The 22,206-nt window shown below is 36.5% G+C and overlaps 1 protein-coding gene across 1 annotated transcript in view; it reads left to right on the top strand.

Moving 5' to 3' along the window:
- CPS1 (carbamoyl-phosphate synthase 1) overlaps window positions 1–21,871 on the top strand; it is a 117,699-nt gene extending 95,828 nt beyond the window's left edge. Inside the window, exons 30-38 of the mRNA XM_011358665.1 lie at window positions 2,685–2,792; window positions 4,404–4,493; window positions 5,887–6,057; window positions 8,277–8,351; window positions 10,948–11,046; window positions 17,989–18,048; window positions 18,793–18,905; window positions 20,276–20,405; window positions 21,159–21,871. Coding sequence (XP_011356967.1) covers window positions 2,685–2,792; window positions 4,404–4,493; window positions 5,887–6,057; window positions 8,277–8,351; window positions 10,948–11,046; window positions 17,989–18,048; window positions 18,793–18,905; window positions 20,276–20,405; window positions 21,159–21,257 — 945 coding nt within the window. The 3' untranslated portion in view covers window positions 21,258–21,871. The remainder of the gene's footprint in view (window positions 1–2,684; window positions 2,793–4,403; window positions 4,494–5,886; window positions 6,058–8,276; window positions 8,352–10,947; window positions 11,047–17,988; window positions 18,049–18,792; window positions 18,906–20,275; window positions 20,406–21,158) is intronic.
- Window positions 21,872–22,206: the final 335 nt, after the last annotated feature.

Here is a 22,206-nt window from a genome sequence, read left to right as displayed (position 1 = left end):
ATTGGCTAATGAGTTTGTGTAGTATGTTTAGCATTAAATTTTTTTATAAGTATTGCCCTAGTATTTTCTTAAGGTACATGATTTACTTGACACTACACATAATTTTAGCTAAAGGTTCTATTCTTCTGTTTTCCTTGGTGACAGGAACACCCAGTGGTGCTGACGAAATTTATCGAGGGGGCCAGGGAAGTGGAAATGGATGCTGTTGGCAAAGAAGGAAGAGTAAGCGCTTTATTTCCATCTCTGTCATCCCTGTTTTCTCATGAAAACTTTTTTTCCTGGCAGTTTTGAAGCATAACATGGATTAGAGTTCATGATTTTAACAACAGGTCTCTAATAATAATAGACAAGCTGCTCAGTCAAAACAATTTTCAAATTCACTGACAATTCAGTTGATGTGTCATGGGTTTTGTATTTCCTGAGTTTCATACTGTTAGAATTTCTCTTTGATGATATTCGAAATTAATTATCATCTTGTACTCATCATTCTTTTTGAATAGATTTTCTTTCTCATTTTCTTTTGTCTGTGTTTCCTTTTATGTTTCAGTGGCTATTATAAAAACATCCAATACTTTTCTTTCTGAAGTTCTTAATTGAATCCCTGGTTTTTCTTCTCTCTTGATTTCCCACCCACCCCCTTTTTATTGGGTTAATAAAGGCAAAACTAAACAGAGTAGGGTAAATAATGATTATAACATCAAATAGGCTTACCATATCACATCTTGTATTGCTAATGTAATGAATGTGTTTGACTTTAGGGAGAAATGAAAATGTGAAGAACGCTCTCCTTTAGTTTGCTAGTTGTGTAATCAGGCGTTTATGATTTCTTTTGAAATATAGGAAGTTATGTTTTAGGGAGTCGATGTCATTTTATTTGTTTGAAGGAATATAAAAAGTTGACCTTTATCTTTTACTTTGCAGATATTTCAAAACATTACTGATGTTAATTTTTTTTGTTTTCCAAAATAATAGTTCAAAGTAAGGTTATTTTAAGAAATACATATTTACATAGTAATGATAACTTCTTACCACAGAATCTGCTAATCTTGAGTTGAAGCACCCTTAGAAATCACTTATTTTGACCTCATACCCTCCAAGGATGAGAATTTTTTTCATGGCATCCCTGGAAGGTGGTCGTTTGGTTTACTGTTTAACTCTTTTGGTGATGCAGAGCACCAAAAAGTTGTAGGATTACACATATTTTTCGTTTTAGAGTTTTTTGGGGGAGGGACAGCTCACATATTCCTTCTGAAGTTTGCTTCCCTAGAATTTTCTTTCCTGACCTCCTGACCTCCAGAGTTGTAGAGCATAAGTTTAGTCTTTTCGCTTTTTCAACATTTTAAGAATTGGAGACTGAGGTATAAAATAAGAGAAATGTGATCATACTAACATGGAAGTGGAGAATGTAAGACTGGCCTAGTTAACACTCATATTTTTCTCAAATTTCCTGCTGGTTAAGTAAAGTTGGTCTGTTGGTCTGATTTGGCTCCACGTTCCAAGATAAGCTCTTGCCCTAGGCTTTTCTCAGACATCTGCTTATAATCCTGGACTCCTGCTCTTGGAAATGTTCCAGGTTATTCACATAATTTTTAACTAGTCACATTCAGAAATGGATATAGTACTTCGGATATATTATGATATTTTCAGAGCTCAGTGGGACTGTTGCCTCCCATTTCTATATACCATAAAAAATTAAGTGCTTATTACGCACAAAATATCATGCCAGACACTGTATGTGTTTTCTTTTATCCTTACAAATATTCTATGAGACAGATTCCATTGTTATTCCCATCTTATCGGAGACCAAGACGGAGACCAAGACAGCAGATAAAGTATCTTGCCCAGGTCACAGCAGGAGAGCTGAGACTCAAATGTCACTCTACTTTAAGTCATCTATAAATTTGATAAGCAAATTGTCTCTGTAGTTTAAGTCTTTTACAGTCACTCAATTATTCTCCCCCACTCTAAGCTATATCATTTCCCAAAGACACATGTTATTAACATTCAGATGATAGCGGTTGAGACCATAAACTTTAGAATCTGACAGGTACGAGTTTAAAATCCTGACTCAACCACATAGCAGGCACATGTTTTGAGTTATTTATTCTTATATTACCTTAGTTTCCTTACCTATAAAAGAGGACACAAATATTTTCCTTTGGCTTCCCGCTTCTCTCAAATTTTAATTTAAAGATCTCTTGATCTTTAGATCTAAAGTCTTATTTCTGGCCCACCTAAGTTATGACACTTATCTAGCTAGATATTCACCTCTCTCATCTTTTTTTTTTTTTCTTTTTCAGTGTCTTAAACTTAACCTGGAAGAAAAAGATAAAGATATCTCCAGTGCCTCCCAAATGCTTTAGTTTTCTATCTGTTTTTAAACATGAGTCTAAACATGAGTTGGTTTTACTTGTCCTCTTTTCCTATTATTTATATCCATTCTAATCAATAGAAAAGGGAGGTAAGCTCTCAGCCACTCTCAGGTTCCCCTAGTGCCAATCTGTCAGTGCACAGGGAGGCTTGACAAGTCTTCATGTGCAGGTCTTTCTACTCCTCTCATCAGGGACCTGGCAAAGGAACCGGTCCATGCTTAAGGCATCTGTCAGAATCAAAGGGGTAGGCAAGGCAGTAGCTTTATTGAAGTTGGTGCCTGATAACTCTTCCTCAAATCCTCTTTTGGCCAGGTTATCTCTCACGCCATCTCTGAACATGTGGAAGACGCAGGCGTACACTCGGGAGATGCGACTCTGATGCTGCCCACACAAACCATCAGCCAAGGAGCCATTGAAAAGGTCATCATTTATAAATAAAAGTGGAAGGGAAACAAGCAAAGATAAATTTTTTTTTAAAAACGAGGTAGCAATATAGCCCCAGGTAAAATTTAATTATGAGGACTTCTTTGCTCTGAGTCTGCTGGGTATTTTAAAGGTAACAATTCCCTTCATGAACCTTTAGAGACGGTTGGGTCATACAGTAGTGCAGTGCCCCCCTAACTGTAGTGCATATTGTAGCCACCTGGGGAGCTTGTTAAAGTATAGATCCCTGGACTCTACCTTCAGTTTCTGATTCTGTAATTATGGATGGGGCCCCAGAATTTGAATACTTAACAAGTTCCCAGGTGATGCTGTTGCTACTGGTCTGGGGACACATTTGGAGAACTATGCTGCATTGGATGCTAATATTTGGAAGCCACTTACAGGTGAGCAGCACATAAAGCAAAGTTTCTCGGTTAGAAGCAGGTCTGCAGCAGTCACACAGGAATTTTCTGGAACCGATGCTTTCACTGTCCACTCCCAACCTCACCTCAAACCAGAACTTTCTGATATGTCTCTTCCTACCCCTCTTTTAGAACCAGTGGTCTAGAGACCTCCCCAGGAATGATGACTCTGCCTCAGTACTCAGCAGGCACAGCTAGGTGTATTAGAGACTCTTACCTTAACTAACTCCCATGGATGCTCCTTTCATCTTCAGGTATTAGGTCAGGTTTGGCTTTTAGTGAGCCTTTCCAAGATTCCTGCCCTCAGAATCAAGGCAGGCCTGTCTAGCTGGCTGTGCATTGGATTGGATTCTGAAGGTTTCACCTTATTCTGGAATGTGAAGGTAGCAGGATGCTTTGTCATACCAGTAGCATATAAGAACAACATCCCCGGATTTCAAATGTGCTTCATTTTCTCATATCAGGATGCATGGCTTCAAGAGCTCAGGTTTTTCCAAATCTCTCAGAGCTCAATGTGTTATGGGCTCTACTTTCTTTTATAACCAATTAATTTGCTGAACCACTCTTGTAAGTGTGATGAAAGAGAAGCTCTCGCTTCTTGCCGTCAGTGCCCGCTCTTGGCATGGGTAACTTCTGGCTCTGGTTACAGGACACAGGAATTCCTACATGTGACATGCAGAGCCTCTCTGTAAGGAAGCACTGTTTCCTTCTAACCATAATGTCTACCTTGTAGAGTCTAGGGCAACAGAAAAACACATAAAAGAAATCTCCGTGCTCCCTTTGCAATACCATGTGATTTCAGTCCTGCACCTCTCAGCAGGTGGATCATGAGATTAATATAGAGTTTAGCCTTTAGTCTCTGGTCTTCAGGTAACTAAACTGAAAGGATTCTATTCATCCCTCAAAGTAAAACCAGAATATATAATTGTAGGTAGATAGGGATATTTGGCAGAGAGATAATCTTATAAAATTAATTGTCCTTTTCCCTGGTAGCTGTTGTGAATATTTAGTACATATTATTTTGTTAACAGAAGTTTAATAGTGGCTTCTATTATTATTATTATTAAAAATATAGCTCTCTATAAAGAGAAATTCAAGGAATCTAAATTTAAGGTGCTGTAATTTTTTTTTTGTTTTTGAACTAAGCTATATTCTTTAGTGTTATGTCATTGTCTTTTTGATCTAGGTGAAGGACGCGACCCGAAAGATCGCAAAAGCTTTTGCCATCTCTGGCCCATTCAACGTCCAATTCCTCGTCAAAGGAAATGACGTCTTGGTAAGAAATGCCAAGGTGTTTAAGAGGATACCACTGCTGCGTTAGGCCACGTTGGTTTGTGTCCCTCTGGTAATCTTCTCTGTGAACACAGCCGAAGAGAAACTGAGACCCCTGCAGCTGTTCATATCTGAGTATGGGATGCTGCACAGCAAAGAATGCCTGCCTGGTCTGAAGGCACAGGCTCTCACTGGCACTGATAGTCACAACTTTGTAAAGCACTCTGATCTACTGGAAAGAAAATCACGGTCTGCCATCTACAGTGTAGTGGAGATGGGTACAGTGACTATCATAACGTAATCTGGACATGTGTAATAGTTATAAATTACATGCATAATAGTTATAAATTACATGCAGTTTTGCATCACCGCTTTCTCAGAGAAGGAAAGTGTTTTGTATACCATTTATCAAAACAAAACAAAACAAAAGAAATATTAAGTCAACTAGGTTAGTCTGAATTAATTTAGTCTATTTCATTTAACCAATCAGTAACCGATATTGATTCAGCATCTGCTATGTAAAGTCATGTGGTAACTAAAAGATTGATGAAACAACCTCTGCTCCCAAAGGTCTTCAGTTTAGTGGGACTAGAAAGAAGATGGATTTGTAGATAATGATAACATAAGAGTATAATGGCTGCTAGGCAGAATATACAAATGAAATGATATTGAAGTCATAGAATAGAGAGAACACATCTGCTAATGAGTGTGTATGTGTGCGTGTGCATGCACGTGCAAGCACATATGTGCACGAGCATGTATTTGAATGTCATATGTCTGGTTATCTGGTTTGGGGTGAATCATAAAAAATTTCAAGGAAGATTTTGTATTTTTAGCTGGATCTTAAAGAATGGCTGGAAGGAAGGTAGAGAGGACATTATATATGGAACACATCTATGAAAAAATTTGGCACATTTTAGGAGATAGTGACCACTTCAGTTTAGCAAGATCATTTTTCTTGGGAAACAGTGGAAGGTACATTTGGAAAGTAAGATTGGGGCCAGGAAAGTGGTACAAGGTAACATTGACAGAAAGGCACGCTGAGGCAGGAGGATAAAAGGTCTTCAAGGACTGGACCTCAACACTGCAAATCCAATGAAGGCTCTCAGTAGGGAGGTGACATTATCTGAGCCCTGCATGGCATTGATCTGTCACCAGTATATGGGGATGCAATTGTGGAAAGGAAATGGAAGAAAGTCAGGGTTCGAAGACACTTCCTGAAAGAAAACCAGTTAGCAAAAGTGAGGTCAGTTGGGGAGGAAAGAGAGAAGCTGGCAAAACAAGACTTTGTCCTCGGTCAGTAGCAGTTGGAACCCAAGTGGCGGGGATAATATTAATGTTGTTGTGGTTGGTTCTCACCATTCTTTCTCTTCTTTTGAATTTTGTTATCTCTCCAGGTGATTGAGTGTAACCTGAGAGCTTCTCGGTCCTTCCCCTTTGTATCCAAGACGCTTGGTATAGACTTCATTGACGTGGCCACCAAGGTGATGATTGGAGAGAACATTGATGAGAAACCACTTCCAACACTGGAGAATCCCATCATTCCTTCTGAGTATGTTGCAATTAAGGTAATATTTGAAAACAATCTATTAGTCATTTTTGTAAGTTCCAAGGAAATTAAGGAACAATGTTTCATCAAAATAATCTTGGTATTTTATGAACTTTCTAACTAAAGTAATGGACTGGGGATTTACAATGCAATATAGTCAACTTTGTGTGAACTATTGTGCATTTCAAAAAAATTTTTAAATCATTTAGAATTGCATAACTCAAAACTGACTAGCAGAGTAAAATAAATAAGCTACATTTATGCAGCTAGTGCACGATGATGCCAATTTAGTTGGTAAACAGAAATCATGGACAAATTTTATTAGGATAAGCCTTGAATTATACCACTTTTGAATTGGGCCGAGATTTCAGGAATGCAGGAATCTTGAAAAAGTCTTCGCCCCGTGATGTTGGTTAAATTCTTACCACCTTGGCCGCCTTTGCTTCATTCTCAGTTTTTTTCGGGGGCACAATTTTTCCACTTGAAACGTTGAAATAGCTGTTGCTATTTGCAGTGGTGCTGTGAGGATGGTGCAATTGCTGGCATGTCATGAGTGATGAGAAAAATTTAAGAGAAGTTCAGTAATTTCCAATATATATGTATATTTCTAAATGACACCTTATAATAACCTCATTGTACTCCTCTAGCTGCCTCTATGTGTTCATGCACAGAGTATTTATAATTATGACTTTAACTACTTTACTGGACAGGCATGAGGATTAGTGAGGTATTATATAAATATATTTGAATTTTTTAGGTGAAACACAGTAAAATTAATTTATATTCTGTGACATAGTTATGTGACATTTACATATTTTAGGTGCCTTCAAAAGATTTCCATTTCTATGTGTAATAGTGACCTCAACCATAACTGTATTATAGCTGAGGTTGTGACTTCTGGCTTTTATGGTAGAAGTTTTAAGTTGAATCTATAAATCAAAAAATATTTGTTAATCTTATTTAAGTTAATAATTTAGGATACCTTGGATTTTATAGTGCTTTGAAATGGGATGTCACTTTTTATGTTGGGGAGGGTGGCATTTTATTCCTAGAGACTATGACAAAGCGTAAATTTTAAAGCTTTCAGTGGGATATGCATAAAATGTTTTTAAGCGAGACCAACAAGTAGAACAAGTAGGCTCCCCTAAAATATTTTTGTACTGGAGAATCTATAAATAAATTTAAAAGTCATGTTTCTTTATTCATATACATATGCACATATACACTCACATGTATATGAGACAATTTCTAACTAAAAACAATATTGGTGGATAGATATGCATTTTTAAAAATGTTTATCTTTCAGTTTACTTTTTTCCTAGTTATCATTGTAAATGACTCTTGGCTTTTTTTTTCAAATTGCTTAGTAATAGTTCATCTTAACAGAGCCTTAGTGAGGCTCTATACCTGACAGATGAGGGTATAGAGAAGCTGAAATGTATTCTAACTCGACTAATATGATCCAGTGAAATGACTTCTCTACACTCGACAGATGAGGGTATAGAGAAGCTGAAATGTATTATAACTCGACTAATATGATCCAGTGAAATGACTCCAAGCTAGAATCCCCATGAAAACTAAGAGGGGTGCCAGAATCAAAGGAAGAATAGTCTAGATTAGATAAATGACTATAGGCAAAAAACCAAGAATCCGATTCTTAGTAAGTTGCACTGATAAAAATAAATGAAAAAGCAGCACTCCTATCTATGTTCTGGTTCATATGAAAGTTCCGAGTAAAAGTGTCTCCAAGCAGAATGTTTTTCAAAGCCTTTTAAGAGGTGTCAACAACAGTTTAATGTTTCAGAAGTCAGCTTACAGACAGAAATTTCTGGCAAGGTAGCTTGTTGCAAGTTCAAGTCATCAGAACAAGAAGAGGAATGTTTAAAAGCCAACTCTGTTTGGAGAGGCCAATGCCCAAACAGACTTCCTTTGAAATCACTCCAATAAGAATCTGTGTAGGCCAGATTAGAAACACTGGACTAGACTCGTCACAGGAGCCCTATTTACAGAAATAATTTGTGATTATTTAACCCAAGTTTTTGGCCAGAGCTCAAGTAATTCTTGGAACAGAGTTTTAAAGCTATTTTTGAAGTCAGATGCTTGGACCAAAGAGATTTTTTTACATGTCTACCATAGCCTAAATGAATCGTGTGAAGATGATTCACTAAATATATTTGCCCTCTCTTAGTTCTTTTATATTTTTTCTCACATATTTTCCCTTCCTGTTATTTCTGACAGGCTCCAATGTTTTCCTGGCCCCGGCTAAGGGATGCTGACCCCATTCTTCGGTGTGAGATGGCTTCCACTGGAGAGGTAACTAGTTAATGATCCAGGAACATTTGCTTAATTCTACTTTGAAATATATGATTTTGTGATCTGAATATAGTAAAGTAAGTAAGTAAATAGTAAGGGGCACACAAACTTCTGTTATCAGAGTAAATCTGAAAGGGCTTAAGAATTTTGAGCTAAAGAAAAATCTTTTATTTTTTGTGGATCAGAGTCTAAATTCTCACTTATATTTCAACATGTGAATATAATACACATGTTCCTAATTCATTTCCACATGACACATTGAGAACATCTTTCAGATACTATTCTAGACAAGGAAATATCTTCTGGGTCTTTTTTATTTTAAGGTTCTCAAGTCTTGTTGCAATAGTACCCTCCAATTAAGTCATTGGATTTTTACTAGCAATATGTAGAATAAATATACAGCATTAGAAAGATTGTGGACCTAAACATTGTACAATATGCAGATAATATGAAAAATTCAAGGACCACTTTCAAAGCACCTTTAATCTCCTAGGGATTATCTAAAAACTATAATGGGACTGGCCACTGGATGTCCCTCTTCACTTGTATTGGGACTCTCTCAGCTGAAGGTTGCTTTAAGAATGTGAAATGTGTTTCTTGTCAAGAGCCGTCAGATTCTAGAAAGTTCCCTACATGTCAGTGTCAGGACATTTTATGAATCACCTAGCCCTTGACAGACTTACTAGATACAACCTTCAAATTCTTGTCAGTGCACATTGGAGTGTCAACATCAGACTGTGAGGCGTCATTGTCTCCTCTTGATACTAAGGAAAACCTGAAAGGGGGAAATGCTTAATTACAACAAATATGTGACATTTTCTGTGGTTGCTTGGTCACAAGCAAGATCTGTGATGAGTAGCCAAGTGAGACAGGAAGGCAGGCAGTGAGGAATAAATGGCGATCTTGTTTGTATTTAGACTGATGATTGCCTTCTCTTAGCCCCTTTGCTGCTTATTTTAATTTAATAAGTGAGAACACATAACTTTAAAACGAGCAGCCTTCATTAGGCTTCTCGGCTCTTGAAGGAGACACCCTTCTGGTTCATCTTGATTCCATGGTCACTTAGTAACAGGGCTGTTTTCAGCTGGTCCAAGGTTCAGATCAGAGAGAGAGAGTTGTTTTCCTTCATGCTCTTTGCTGTAGTGTGGCAAATCCATTTTCAGTGCCTGAGTCTATTCTGCTTCCAGACATACATTATTGGAGTTGTTGAAATAGGAAAATATGAAAGAATTAGAAATTCAGCTCTGCCTTTGTTGTATCTGTTTCAGAAACAGAAAGAAGAGATAATGCTTCTTCCATTATTAGAATCATATTTCCAAGTGTCACTAAGTGTGATGTTACAAGGTCTATTTTATAACTGAAATCAGAATAATAATTCTAGCTTAGTGAAATTTCAATTATGCTTCAAAAAGACATTTTTAGTATTCAAATAGCTTATTTTGGGATTGAATGAACTTTTAACTCCAGATCTAGGTATGGGGCATTTTATTTTCCTAGTCGTGAGGTGGGAGTGGTAGTCTTTAGTTTTACTATGTGTTTTTATAGCTGCACTTACGAAGATATGGTCTTTAGAATTAGATTTCCAAATTAGAATTTGGGTCCTATTAACGTATGTTGACATTACTTGAGTTAGATGGCCAGTGCTCGACCAAAGGAGATGCTTACTGTGGAGTACGTACTGGTAGTCGACTGAACGTTGCAGTGATGAGAACGTTCCTTTCACAGAAAGGGAGTCATTTGCTTAAAGAATGAATTTAGCCATCATTACTGTAATGGTATTTCTGTACCTGTGCCACATGGTGATGTGTATGACAGGATCTACTGCCACCGTGCTCACATATACCACTCGTTATATAGTTATGGTAGCCATTTGACTTGTGGTTATATTGTAGCACATTACCACCAATGAAGCTTCTGTATATCCTAACATTATATGTTTGAAATTGTTTTTTTTTACTTATGGCTGTGGTATTCAGGAGTACTAGTAGGATATTTTGGTTCATTTTGTGAATATTATTTTAAAAACAAGCTCATTTGATATTTTCATGGATTTGTTGAATTTCTCAGAAGGCTTTCTAATAAGCTGTATGACATGACTTGTAACTGATGGATCAGCAGTTATGCATTTGTGATACTGACCCATGAATTCATGCAGTGCTGCATAGCATGCACAATATACACTGTTATTTAAACATTATGTCATATTAACATTTGGCAACTCACCACATTATGGACCAGAAGCTGTGATTCGTATCCAAATAACTCACAGTAGAATTCAGTTATGTTGTTCCATGGAGTGTTGTTGGATAGAGAAAAAATTGCTTATTCATTCATTATGCTTAATTAAAAACATAAGATACATCTGTCCTGGCCAGCCTTTTTATCCCTACATTCAGATTGCTCAGGCAACTCAATAAAATCTAGCAAAGGAGTCTATGAGTAAAGTGTTTTCCATTTGTATTTGTTTTTCAGTAAGAGCGGTTGACTATTATTTGCTTCCTTTTATTTTATTTTATTTTATTTTATTTTATTTTATTTTATTTTATTTTATTTTATTTTATTTTATTTTATTTTATTTTTTATTTATTCTAAATAGGTGGCTTGCTTTGGTGAAGGTATTCATACAGCCTTCCTAAAGGCAATGCTTTCCACAGGATTTAAGATACCCAAGAAAGGCATCCTGATTGGAATACAGGTACGTGGTATGTAGTTGTGCGTAGGCCTGTGAGCACATGCTGGGAATGGCTAGGGGCAGGGACCTTAATTGGGGTATAGAAAGGGTGGGGATTTGTTTTAAGTTCCTCTAAAGAAAACAGCAACTTATAGAAGGAATGGACATTTATTCTATATTTGTTCCCTGATTTTTGCCTTTTTCCATTGCAGTAGCCAATACAAATAAGTGAATAAATAAAAAGAAAGAAAAAGAACAATTCTCTAGTGAAGGGGTATTTGTTCTGAAAGAGATTTTGGATACCTTATAAAAGAATCTCTTCTATTCCTTGGTTATATCTTTTTTATATGTTTTACTTCTTCCTCCTTAACCCTGAACATAAGCTTTCCATAAAGTTGGGTCTTACCTCATCTTTCTCTCTCTCTGTCAATGTCTATCTTTATCTCTTAACTTTCCCCTTTGCCAGCTCATCTATGTTTACAGTATCCACTCTCCTATCTATAACTATCCTATAAATCTTAATCCTCAGCCATCTCATATTTCCAACAATCTTCTGGATACCTCTGTCTGGATATCTCAAATCCAACACATTTCAAACTGAAGTTATATTATCCCCTCCTGATCTCCTTACATTCATCCGTTCAATTTCTACTAAATGTCAAAGAGTCCAAATCGAAGAAGACATGGGCATTGTTTGGGAAAATTTCTCAGCCTGATACTCCATGACTAATTGAAAGTTCTTGAAGGACAGTGACTTTATGGTCTTAAGAGAGTCAGCACAGTATACTGTGGAAGTTCTTGAAATATTATTTGGTAACCCTTCTAAGTCAAAGTAGGGTGAAATAATTATAAATGAATATCTTTGTATAATGAAAAAAGAGCATTATTAGTTTATTATAGCAAGTCAAATGTAAATCTTAGCACAAAATGATAGCCAGTAAAGTTCTATTACTCTTTGAAATAATTATTGCAAGAATGTACAATACGTTCTATTTATAAGTTCCCTGAAAAATACTAGGTGTTTCCAACTAGTCATTCACTTTCGTCTGAGATTAGTAATTTTTGGATCCTGTGAAAACAATAGATGGTCTTACATATCACCCCTGCCGTACTTTTAATAAACTGAAACCCAGCATGGTTGCATAAAAAAAATCATTGCACTATAATTGGAACAGTACCAGGTATTCTCAAGCTAGTGAGTGATTATTATATATGCCATCTCTTTAGGGTGTATTAATATCAGCAAATTGGACTCTGGAGACTGGGTCGGGAGTGGCTTTGGAGAAGTTTTTGCAAAGAGTAACTTGGGATTTTGCTTTATAACAGCGCCAAAAGGGTGATGGTGAACAGTTAGAACAGGCTAACAAGATGACTTGCAATTGAGAAGCTTAATAGCAGTTTAGAGACACATCACACCATATGAGAGACTCATTATATTATACATGGGTATTAAGTATTATTAAGTCACAAGTATGAGAGTATTTGCCCAACTTCCAGTTATGGCTTAAAGTTTAATGTGAGACCTGGGGGCATTCAGAGGAGACCATGCCCTTAGTCCTCATCTTCAAAACTAATCATACTAGTGCTAACATTTTAAAATACCAGTTTAAAAAGGCAGTGATGTATAAAATTGTGCCTTGTTTGGTTCCAGTGCTGAAGGGAAATGTGAAGCAAAAATTAATTCGATCCCTATGAAGTGTTTGTGTAATTTTGGCATCAGCGAACAGAATTTTTGCTTTGTAGGAACAAAAAAGGTTTTGGGGGTGGGGGAAGAGTTTTCCTAAAGCAATGAGGTTCTCTCCATTGAGGTTCTATCTTTCAATGCATTCATTTTTAGAGAAATCAAAGTTTCTACAACTACATGAGTTATTACAAAGAACTTTCTCCCTGTGCATGAAAGCATAATGTTAGGAATTTAAAAATACATGTATTTTAATTATGAAGTTTGAAAAGCATATTTAAAGAAATATTTAATAAAAGTATATTTAATAAAATATTTGCAGCTGTGGTAAATTTGACTGGCATGACTCCAAGCCTTCAGAGATATACAAGAATCATTTTCTGACCTACTTTATGTGGGAGACAAGGAAAAGCTGCCATCATCAACAATTAATGTGTAGTCTTGTTGTTACTATATGAAGGATTTTCATCTACAGTGATTTTTAAAAATATGTAGTTATAAATTTAACTGAACAATATGGCAGAATATACTGAGTTGAGAGTTACTAGCTTTAAAACTCACTGGACATCTTAGTTAGAATGGGACAAAATCTAATCTCAACTTTTTACCCAAGCTTCATAGCAACTGTGAACCAAGTAATTAGGGTCTCATATTTTAGGATACATTGTACTTTTTAAAAAAATCATTTTATTTAAGATGATTCTACTAGATCAGAAGAATTCATATAAATGCATTTAAATATACAAAGTCAGAACTGAAAATGACCAAAAATAGTACTGCTAATATAGAAATGTACTGCTAACATATATACAAGGGGAGGCATTTAGATGAGTTATGTAATGAAGTTGTAAGAAATAGTCCATAACCTCATTTCGATCTCTTAATATAATCACTCGTTTAGCATGATGCTGTGTAGACTTTACTCACAGGAGAGCACTGGTAGTCAGCACTGTTGCAGTTAATTTGCCTTATTATTCCTTCATGAATAAATGGGGAGAATGGTCAATATCTACCCCATTTATTTGAGGTAAAAGTCTTCTTTTCTCTTTATCTCCCTATCCTGACTTGCCTGCCTGCCTTGAGTAGAAGGATTTAATTGAAGATACACCTTAACTCATTAATTCTTCACAAGTTACAAGAGAAAATTGGGGAAAAATGAAGTATGAGAAGAGGTAAAAGAGACTCTAAGCCAGGAAACATTTTTTCTTAATGTTTGTAGTAACACATATTTTAAATAGTAAGTATTACTGGTAAACATCAGCCAGTTCTCAACATTTAGTAAATAGGTATTGTGTGTGTATGTGTGTGTGTGTGTGTGTGTGTGTGTGTGTGTGTGTGTGTGTCCATGCACATGCGAACACACATACACTCATTAGTTATATTGCAGTCTTAATTTTTCATTTCTCTTCTCTTTCCCACTTTAATCCTTTACACACGCAGACTCTCCGAGTCTGCCATTCCGAGGTTAAATCCTATGGGTCGAATTCCTTGGGCAGTTTAAAATAGTCATAATATCATTCTTATGTAACAAGTATTAGGAAAAACAAAAATCAAGGTTTAGATTTTGTCGAAAGATCTTGTCAACTTAACTGTTACATGCACTGTGTCTAACAAGAGGCTTTTCATCGGCATAGATACTAATATAAAGAAAGCATAATGCAAGTTTATATGGCAACAAAATCATCTTTGATCTTCCTGCAGCGTTTCCAGCCTCCTTTCATCCCATCAGGCCTTATTTTTAGTTGCTATGAGTAGGCAATCTGCCTCATTTTGAAGTTTTCTGGGACACCCTTTAACAGTAAATGATTTACTCTAGAGTAGATCAAGAGCCCCGCCATTTCTTCTCCTCTGATTGGGCTATTCAGTTGAGAAGCGAGTACCATCCTGACATCTGTGCCACGGCATTGCTCAGAAACACAGAGCAAGCATTTTATTTGAAAAAAGACAACTCCAAGTGACACGAATAACCTTTTATCTGCAATACGGAATCATTAGGAACAACCATCATGTTATCAAACCAGATGTCCCTGTGGGGTCCACAGACGTGGCACGATGTTTACTTGGCTTTCTGTTCTGCAGCCAGAAATTGGAGTAATGTGAAAATGATAATTGAAGGAAATATATATATATATATATTTTATATTTTTCATTTTTTAAAGGACTTTTTTTCTTATAAATATTTTCCAGAAAATAAATCAGTTCGTAATTTTCACCTCTAGTTACAAATGGTTTCTTACCCAGGTATTTTCAATCAGCTATTAAATCTGGGGCAACTCAGATGCAAGCGGATGGCTGTAATTTCTTTTTGTAGAGAAGCTGTTTTATGTGTCACAAATATTCAATACATGTGTGATAGAAGTTTATAATGTGGCTATGAAAGCCAACACTCCAGACCAGAAGGCAGAGAAGTTCCTTGGCTAGGAACTGCCAATACTGTCATGTAGGATATTTATCTTTTCCACTTGGGGGACAGCGTTGAAACAGCTCCATAATGAGGTTCTGACTGGTGTCTACAAGTCTTAGAGGACTTGCTGACTTATTTTACTTTAAAATGGCAAAGAAAAATATTGCATTGTAGTACTCCTCTCTCAACATTTTTTATAATAATAAAATGAGGGAAGGATGGTTCTCATATTTCCTATTCCCTCCTATTCCTAGATTTAAGTGTACATCAGAATCACCAGGAGGATTGTTAAAATGAAGATTACTGGGATTCACAGAGTTCCTGATTCTATAGATCTGGGGTGGGGCCCCAATTTTTGTATTCTAAACAAATTTCCAAGTGATGCTGATTTCCCAAGGAACTACATTTTAAGAACCACTCTACTTGTGAAATAATATTTTAGAAACTGATTCAACATTTTGTTATCACATAGCCATATATTATCAGTGACTTATTGCTAGGGGAAGAGTTAAGAGACTGCGAATAGTTTTGTTCGGTTCATGATTCATCAGTCAATAAGTGTTCGTTGAACACCTTTATGCCAAGTCTTCTAATGTACTTTGGTGCTTACTTAAGTTTGTTCTGTGTTTAGCAGAAGGCCATAATATAATGTTCCTTATTGGGTCGTGGGGAGGCGGGGAGTGACAAAATTCACCAGTTCATTTAGAATATTTCATATATATTTGCTGCATTTCAAATTGCTGCAACCTTAAAACATGAAGAAAACCTAAATGCCATCTAATTCAGTCCCTTGCTTTCCAAGCGGAATTAAACTTGAACAAATGATTGTCCTAATCTTCTAACCCATTCTTAAAGACACTGCCACATATTTCATTAAATTGCCCTAAGGTCACTCAGTTATTTTCTGATTTTATACTTATTCATTTCTTTGTGTGTGCGTGCGTGTGTGTGTGCGTGCGTGTGTGTGTGTGTGTGTGTGTGTGTGTGTAGTGATGAGCTTCTTGCAACTAAGACATTTTTCCTGTTTGGTCCTAAGTGGGAATGGAAAGCTATTTTCCTGGGCATGGTTACAATTCGTGTTCTAGGAGAATTATCCCTGAACCTACTGTAGCTGAGATTAATGCAGTTGCATTTATCTTTTCTATTTGCCAGTCGTTTCCTCTCATAAAACTGCAGTACTGGGATTGAGAGGGCCAGAATCTGAAAGAATTTTATATTTGAACCTAGTCTTTGGGGTCTTTTCCTAGGATCTAGATCTGTTCTCAGAAAGCCTCCACAAGTAAATATTAGAAGGTTTTATGGGCTGAACATGATTAAAATTGAGCAAGAATGTTGATATGTTTTGTTATCACAATTTGTAGTTTCTCTAAAACTCTGAAATAAGATCATATTCATGATTTTTTTCAACCATTATTAATATGGTTTCTAAATAGATGACAAAACATATACTAAAGTAACCAAATTATGTACAAACTTTTTACAAGGGAAAACAGCCAAAATGTTCTCATTTAAGGCAGAATGGATGTTTTTAACATTGTAGGATTTTGCATACTCTATTTAGCTCAGTTACTCACACATACTCACATTAATGAAATCGAAGACAGAAGCTGATCTTTGGGTGGGACATTTGGCTTTGCTTTTTTTCACCCTGGTAACTGTCCTGCAAATACTGGCTTTTGGCTACTAGAAGGAGGTATGTTCAGAACTGGGGAACCCTCATGGCAATGGGCGGGAATCCAAGGGAGGCAGGACCTGGAAACTAGATGGGTCCAGCTGGGGCTCCAGGAAGTTCACTCCAGCAATGGACTCTAAGAAAATATCTGAACAGTGAGATGGAACATTAGGGAAGCCTGTCTGGAAGTAAAATATATATGAGGAGTAAATTGGTTTGTGTGGTAAGTATGACAGCCAGTAGAGGAACCCAGGCTTAGAAACTAGGGTGCAAGGCAGGAATATAGTCTCTGGGGGATGAAAAAACAATTATTTCAATAATAATTAATATTTAATGGAAATTTTTAATAGGGCAGTAATTATGCTAAGTTACTGTACTAAACTTTAGTGCTTACTTATAAATTCACTCATTAAGTACTCACATGACCCTATGATGCAGATGCTGTTACTATTCCCATTTAGCAGGTGAAGAAAGAGCATCATAGTGTGGTCAAGTTGCTCAAGGTCAACAGTTTATTATGGAGCCCCCAAGAGATAGATGCGCTATTATTCCTATTGCTTTTTTACAAATGAAGAAATGGGAGCTCAACACTAACTTTTCTAAGCATACATTACAAGTGAATGGTAAAGCCAGGATGTGAAACACAGCTGAATGACTCCAGAGCCCATTCTTTTACTCTTTACTTTAGAATAAATGCAAAACTGAGTTCCAAACGATTGACTTATTACAGGGTGCTGTGCATGAGCTACTAGAACAGGGCCTAGTTATTAAAGGGCAGTACCAAGTTTGAATTCGGTAATTAGAACAGGTTGAACAGGAGAAACATCCAGCAAGGCTGGTAAGTGTGGTCTCTTAACAGTGGTGTCTTTAAATGCACCTGACAGGGAAAAGGATCCATGCAAAACTGGAGTCTGTCTGCAGACAGATTAAGTAGATTAAATAGGGAGCGGGGGGATTTGAGGGGAAGGTGAAAAGAAAGACAATAAAGAGTAAGATAACCTGGACGGAATTTCATCTACATTGAAAAATAAGTAAGAGCTCAAACTCACTATAGGAGGATAACATTTGTCATCATCTTTAAATTGAAAACATGTGGCAACACAAGATATTGGCTTTTATGATGGCATGAGAGAATATCATATTGCACATGACTAAATAAAGAACCTGTATATCTAAAAAGTGAATATTGTTAAATTCCTTTAATTTTAGCAATCATTCCGCCCAAGATTCCTTGGTGTGGCTGAACAATTACACAATGAAGGTTTCAAGGTATGTGATATAATTTTTTTCAAGTTGTTGTTGTTTTTTTAATCAGCATTGAAATCTATCCACGAGAGAGAATATCGAAGAATCCTAGGGAATGAAATAGCTCAGAATACATTCTTTCAACCTGAAAGATATAACTAACTTGATAGTTTCAAAGCTTCAGTGGACTAAAATAGTTAGAAAGACTAGTTTTACCTTTTAGCAATCATCACAAACTCAATAGAAATCGTCAGCTGAAAACTTAGAAGGTTTAGCTTACACAGAATTGGGATGAAGTTTCATATATTTCCCCTTTTTCCTTTTCTGGTTTCTATACGAAGTCATAGTTTCCAGTTGTTACAGTTACATGCAAAATTCTTTGCTATGAATACCCTTATGCAAAGCCTGGGTCAGGAAAATAAAATAACTCCCAAGGCTCAGGGTGGGTGGGCCTGTGGTGGTGGGGCTCTGACAACCTAATAAATATAAATTCTCAGCCATGAATAACTATTTTTTTATTCTCTACAAAAGCAGTTATAATTAAGATTATTACATTTTTTTCTCACAGCAAATAATTTTAAAATATTTAAAGTGCCCATGACTCCAGATACTGAGTCTGAATCTCTATTTTTGGTATCATATTGCTTCTCGTATTCACCAGTTTCTTCTACTTTATGTTTTAAATGACATGTGTGTCTCAGTAGACTTCTTTGCTTCCTAAAAGCCTTCCCTGTGATACAGTAACTGACTTTTCCATTTTAAATACAGCTGTTCGCCACAGAAGCCACATCAGACTGGCTCAATGCCAACAATGTCCCTGCCACCCCAGTGGCATGGCCCTCTCAGGAAGGACGGAATCCCAGCCTCTCTTCTATCAGAAAGTAAGAACTGGGCAGAGTTATTTGAGATTGGCAGAACAGATAGGGGTTAACTTTGGGAATTGGTATGACATGAATACTTCACCTTACCTACCCTAAGTCTAAAAGTCCTCCCAGTCAATCAATTTAAAATGAGTACATTTATGGATGACCGTAAAGTTTCATTCTCTTGAACTTTGCTATTATTATGGACACGTAATGCCATATGTGCACATGGTGATATGTAGCATCCTTTAAAACAGTTTCTAGTAAGGGTGCTTCCCTTGACTGACACCAAGATCTCAGTGATGAGAATGGTGAGTGTGAAGAATGTAATGCAGCACTTTATATTTGACATCAAACTTACGTTGCATATGTATGTGTATATATCAAGTATAAGATTGACCAGCTGCCTTCCACTGAAGTTATGCATCAGTGAATCAGTCAATATATTGAGTGCTTGCTACATGCAGGAGACTATAGTGAGAGCTATGATAATATCATCCATTTGATTAACTAATTTGCCGTTCTTTAATCAGGTTGGTTATTATGCCTTAGGCTATGCTATCATTTTATGTGTCAGATATATTATTTTAGTATACTATGTGAGCCTTCGGGAATATCATCTCATAAACACTCACAGAACTATGTGGCATAGGTACATAGGAGATAATTCTCAGTTACTTCATAATATTATAGCTTATAGAATGGGTAGCCATACCAAATTCTATGCAATATACTATTTGTGAGAGCTCTTAAGGTAACCTATAAATCACTATCAAATTAATACAAGGGCACATTTTTCAGAACCTTAGTAAACTTTCAATGATGCTATAAGCCCTTGCTTAGAGCTTTGTAAAACAATTATTATTAGCATTGCTTCATGCTTTTGACATTTAAATGTATTCTAGTGGGTCTTGCAGCCCAGCAAGAGAATACAAAATAGTTTAATTCAAAATCAGGTGACTTGCCTTCTCATACCATCAGCTGAGAGGCACTAGGGAGCAGGCAGTGAAGTAAAATTAATCTGAGAGTGGAAGTATGGGGGCAGCATGGACTTCAGTGCTGGAGAAATCACCTCCTTGTAAAATAAGTAAATATCTATCAGATTACCAATTCTTGTGTGGATAGATAGCATATCGAAGAGAAAACAAACCTTTCCAACCAATTAGTTAAACTTTCACCAGAATTCTTTCAAGAACACAATAAAAAATTTATAACCTCCAAAGAGTGTAATTTGAACATTTACTTAGGAATGGAGGAGGGTAAATGACAGACAACCCAGTCTGGCATTGACTTAAATGGCTGAGTAATGTATGTTAGTGTTTTAAAAATAAGTCATAAAATATACATGGTCATCTGCAAGTTTTTGTTTATTTTGTTGATTCTTCCAGACTGATTAGAGATGGCAGCATTGACCTGGTGATTAACCTTCCCAACAACAATACTAAGTTTGTTCATGATAATTACGTGATTCGGAGGACAGCTGTCGACAGTGGAATTGCTCTCCTCACTAATTTCCAGGTATGCTCTTTTTCTCAAATACAGGCTGCATGAGGATTTCTATTTCTGTTCCTCCCTTAAGAGTGTCCATCGATCTATGCACATCTCTTTCCCCCTGTCTTGTAACATTCAGAATGGAGAAGAATTTCTAGGTAGACTCTAAAATAATGGTGCTATTATGGTAGGTCATGGCTGAACTGAGACTGTTGGTGATGAAGCAATTGAGATAATCAAAAGCCACAGATAGCCACGGCTCTCTCATTACCCATTCAGTTATCCTCTAAATAAAAAGTGTGGTGCGGCACGGAATAAAGATACAAACTTTTATTTCATTGTTTCTAAGTGAAAGCCACCACATAGAAGCAACAGGTTAATGATAATGGAAGATCCAGATCTAGTGCAAGCATGTCCAATTCACAGAAAATACCACATGAGGCGTGTTTAGTTCCGCTTGGACATGATTCACCAAGTTCTTTAACATGAGAAAAAAGAAAAAACTATTCCTCAAGACTCATTAACTTTCTGCCCATCGTATTTTTTTCCCTGAGTCAGTTTTAATCCCTACGTGGGATGGGGTAGGGGGAGGATGGGATAAGCTTATTCATGAGGTCTGAGATATAGGAAAAAGTTCCCATTACATAAAAATTTTTGTTCCTTTCATCCCATGCCCCTTTGAAAATTGGGATCAGAAACCATGACTTTTCACTCCTGCTTCATTAAACATTCACTTTCATATTATGTGGATTGCTAAGGTTCCTACCCTTATATTTTCAGGTGACCAAACTTTTTGCTGAAGCTGTGCAGAAATCTCGCAATGTGGACTCCAAGAGTCTTTTCCACTATAGGCAGTACAATGCTGGCAAAGCGGCGTAGAGAGATGGATGCCCAGCTCCATTCTTAAACCAAGCTAAGCCACATTTTATCTAAAGGAACTGATTCCCAACTTCCTTTCCCAGATATCGATACCAAAACTTATTTCAGTTTATACTCAGTTATGCCTTAATAGTCTTGTCTTTCACGATTAAATTGTCGTCAGTCACTTTTAAAAACCTTTCATGGAGAGTCCTTCATAAGTAACTTGTTTTTCATGGTAATTTATCTCTTTACGACTGCCTTGTTTTTGGTGGGCTAAGCTTACCCACATGCTTACCTGCAGCTAACATTTTATGGTGCCGATCATCAATAATCGAGGTAGTAAAAGTTACTGCTCTATCTTCTGAACTCTTTCTAAATATACTTCACAGACACTATTGCCATTGTTCTTAAATAGCATCTGCCACACTCAGGACACTTAAAAAAGGCAGAATACCATCAAGATTTGTTAAAATGAAATATAGATTTAATTTATAAAGCCCTTCATTATAATGTTTGTTTTTTACTTCTTTTTAATAATCATTCTATCTGGTTTATCCAGAAATACTATTATTCCTTAACACAGTATTGAATTTGAGAAGTGTGACAGAGGTCTTTAAAAAATGGATATCTTTAAAGGACACTGGTTTGCAGTTTTGTGTTTTGGATATGTCAGCAGATGGTAGATAGCGCTGAAGTGGTTTTATTCCTGTTCTTTGGATTTTTAACCTGAGCCAAGTGAAATCTTCAGATTTATGCCACCTTCCCACCTTCCCCCACTTGTGTCAAATTTGGAGTAACTTGGAAGTTATGTTAATTCCCTTCAGATTATGGATTCTGATGTTCTGTGAGGCCCACATACTTTAAGTGAGTTCCACACACTTTAAATGTAGTCTCCATTTCTTCTGCATATAAGTCCTTCCCACAGGACAGCCTTTGTATTTTTAAACTTTTCGTGTTATTACAAGTG

Source organism: Pteropus vampyrus, unplaced genomic scaffold (genome assembly GCF_000151845.1).
Source record: "Pteropus vampyrus isolate Shadow unplaced genomic scaffold, Pvam_2.0 Scaffold42, whole genome shotgun sequence".
Classification (NCBI taxonomy): Eukaryota; Metazoa; Chordata; class Mammalia; order Chiroptera; family Pteropodidae; genus Pteropus; species Pteropus vampyrus.
The sequence above is the reverse complement of the archived record's forward strand: the minus strand, read 5'-3'. Positions and strand labels throughout refer to the sequence as shown.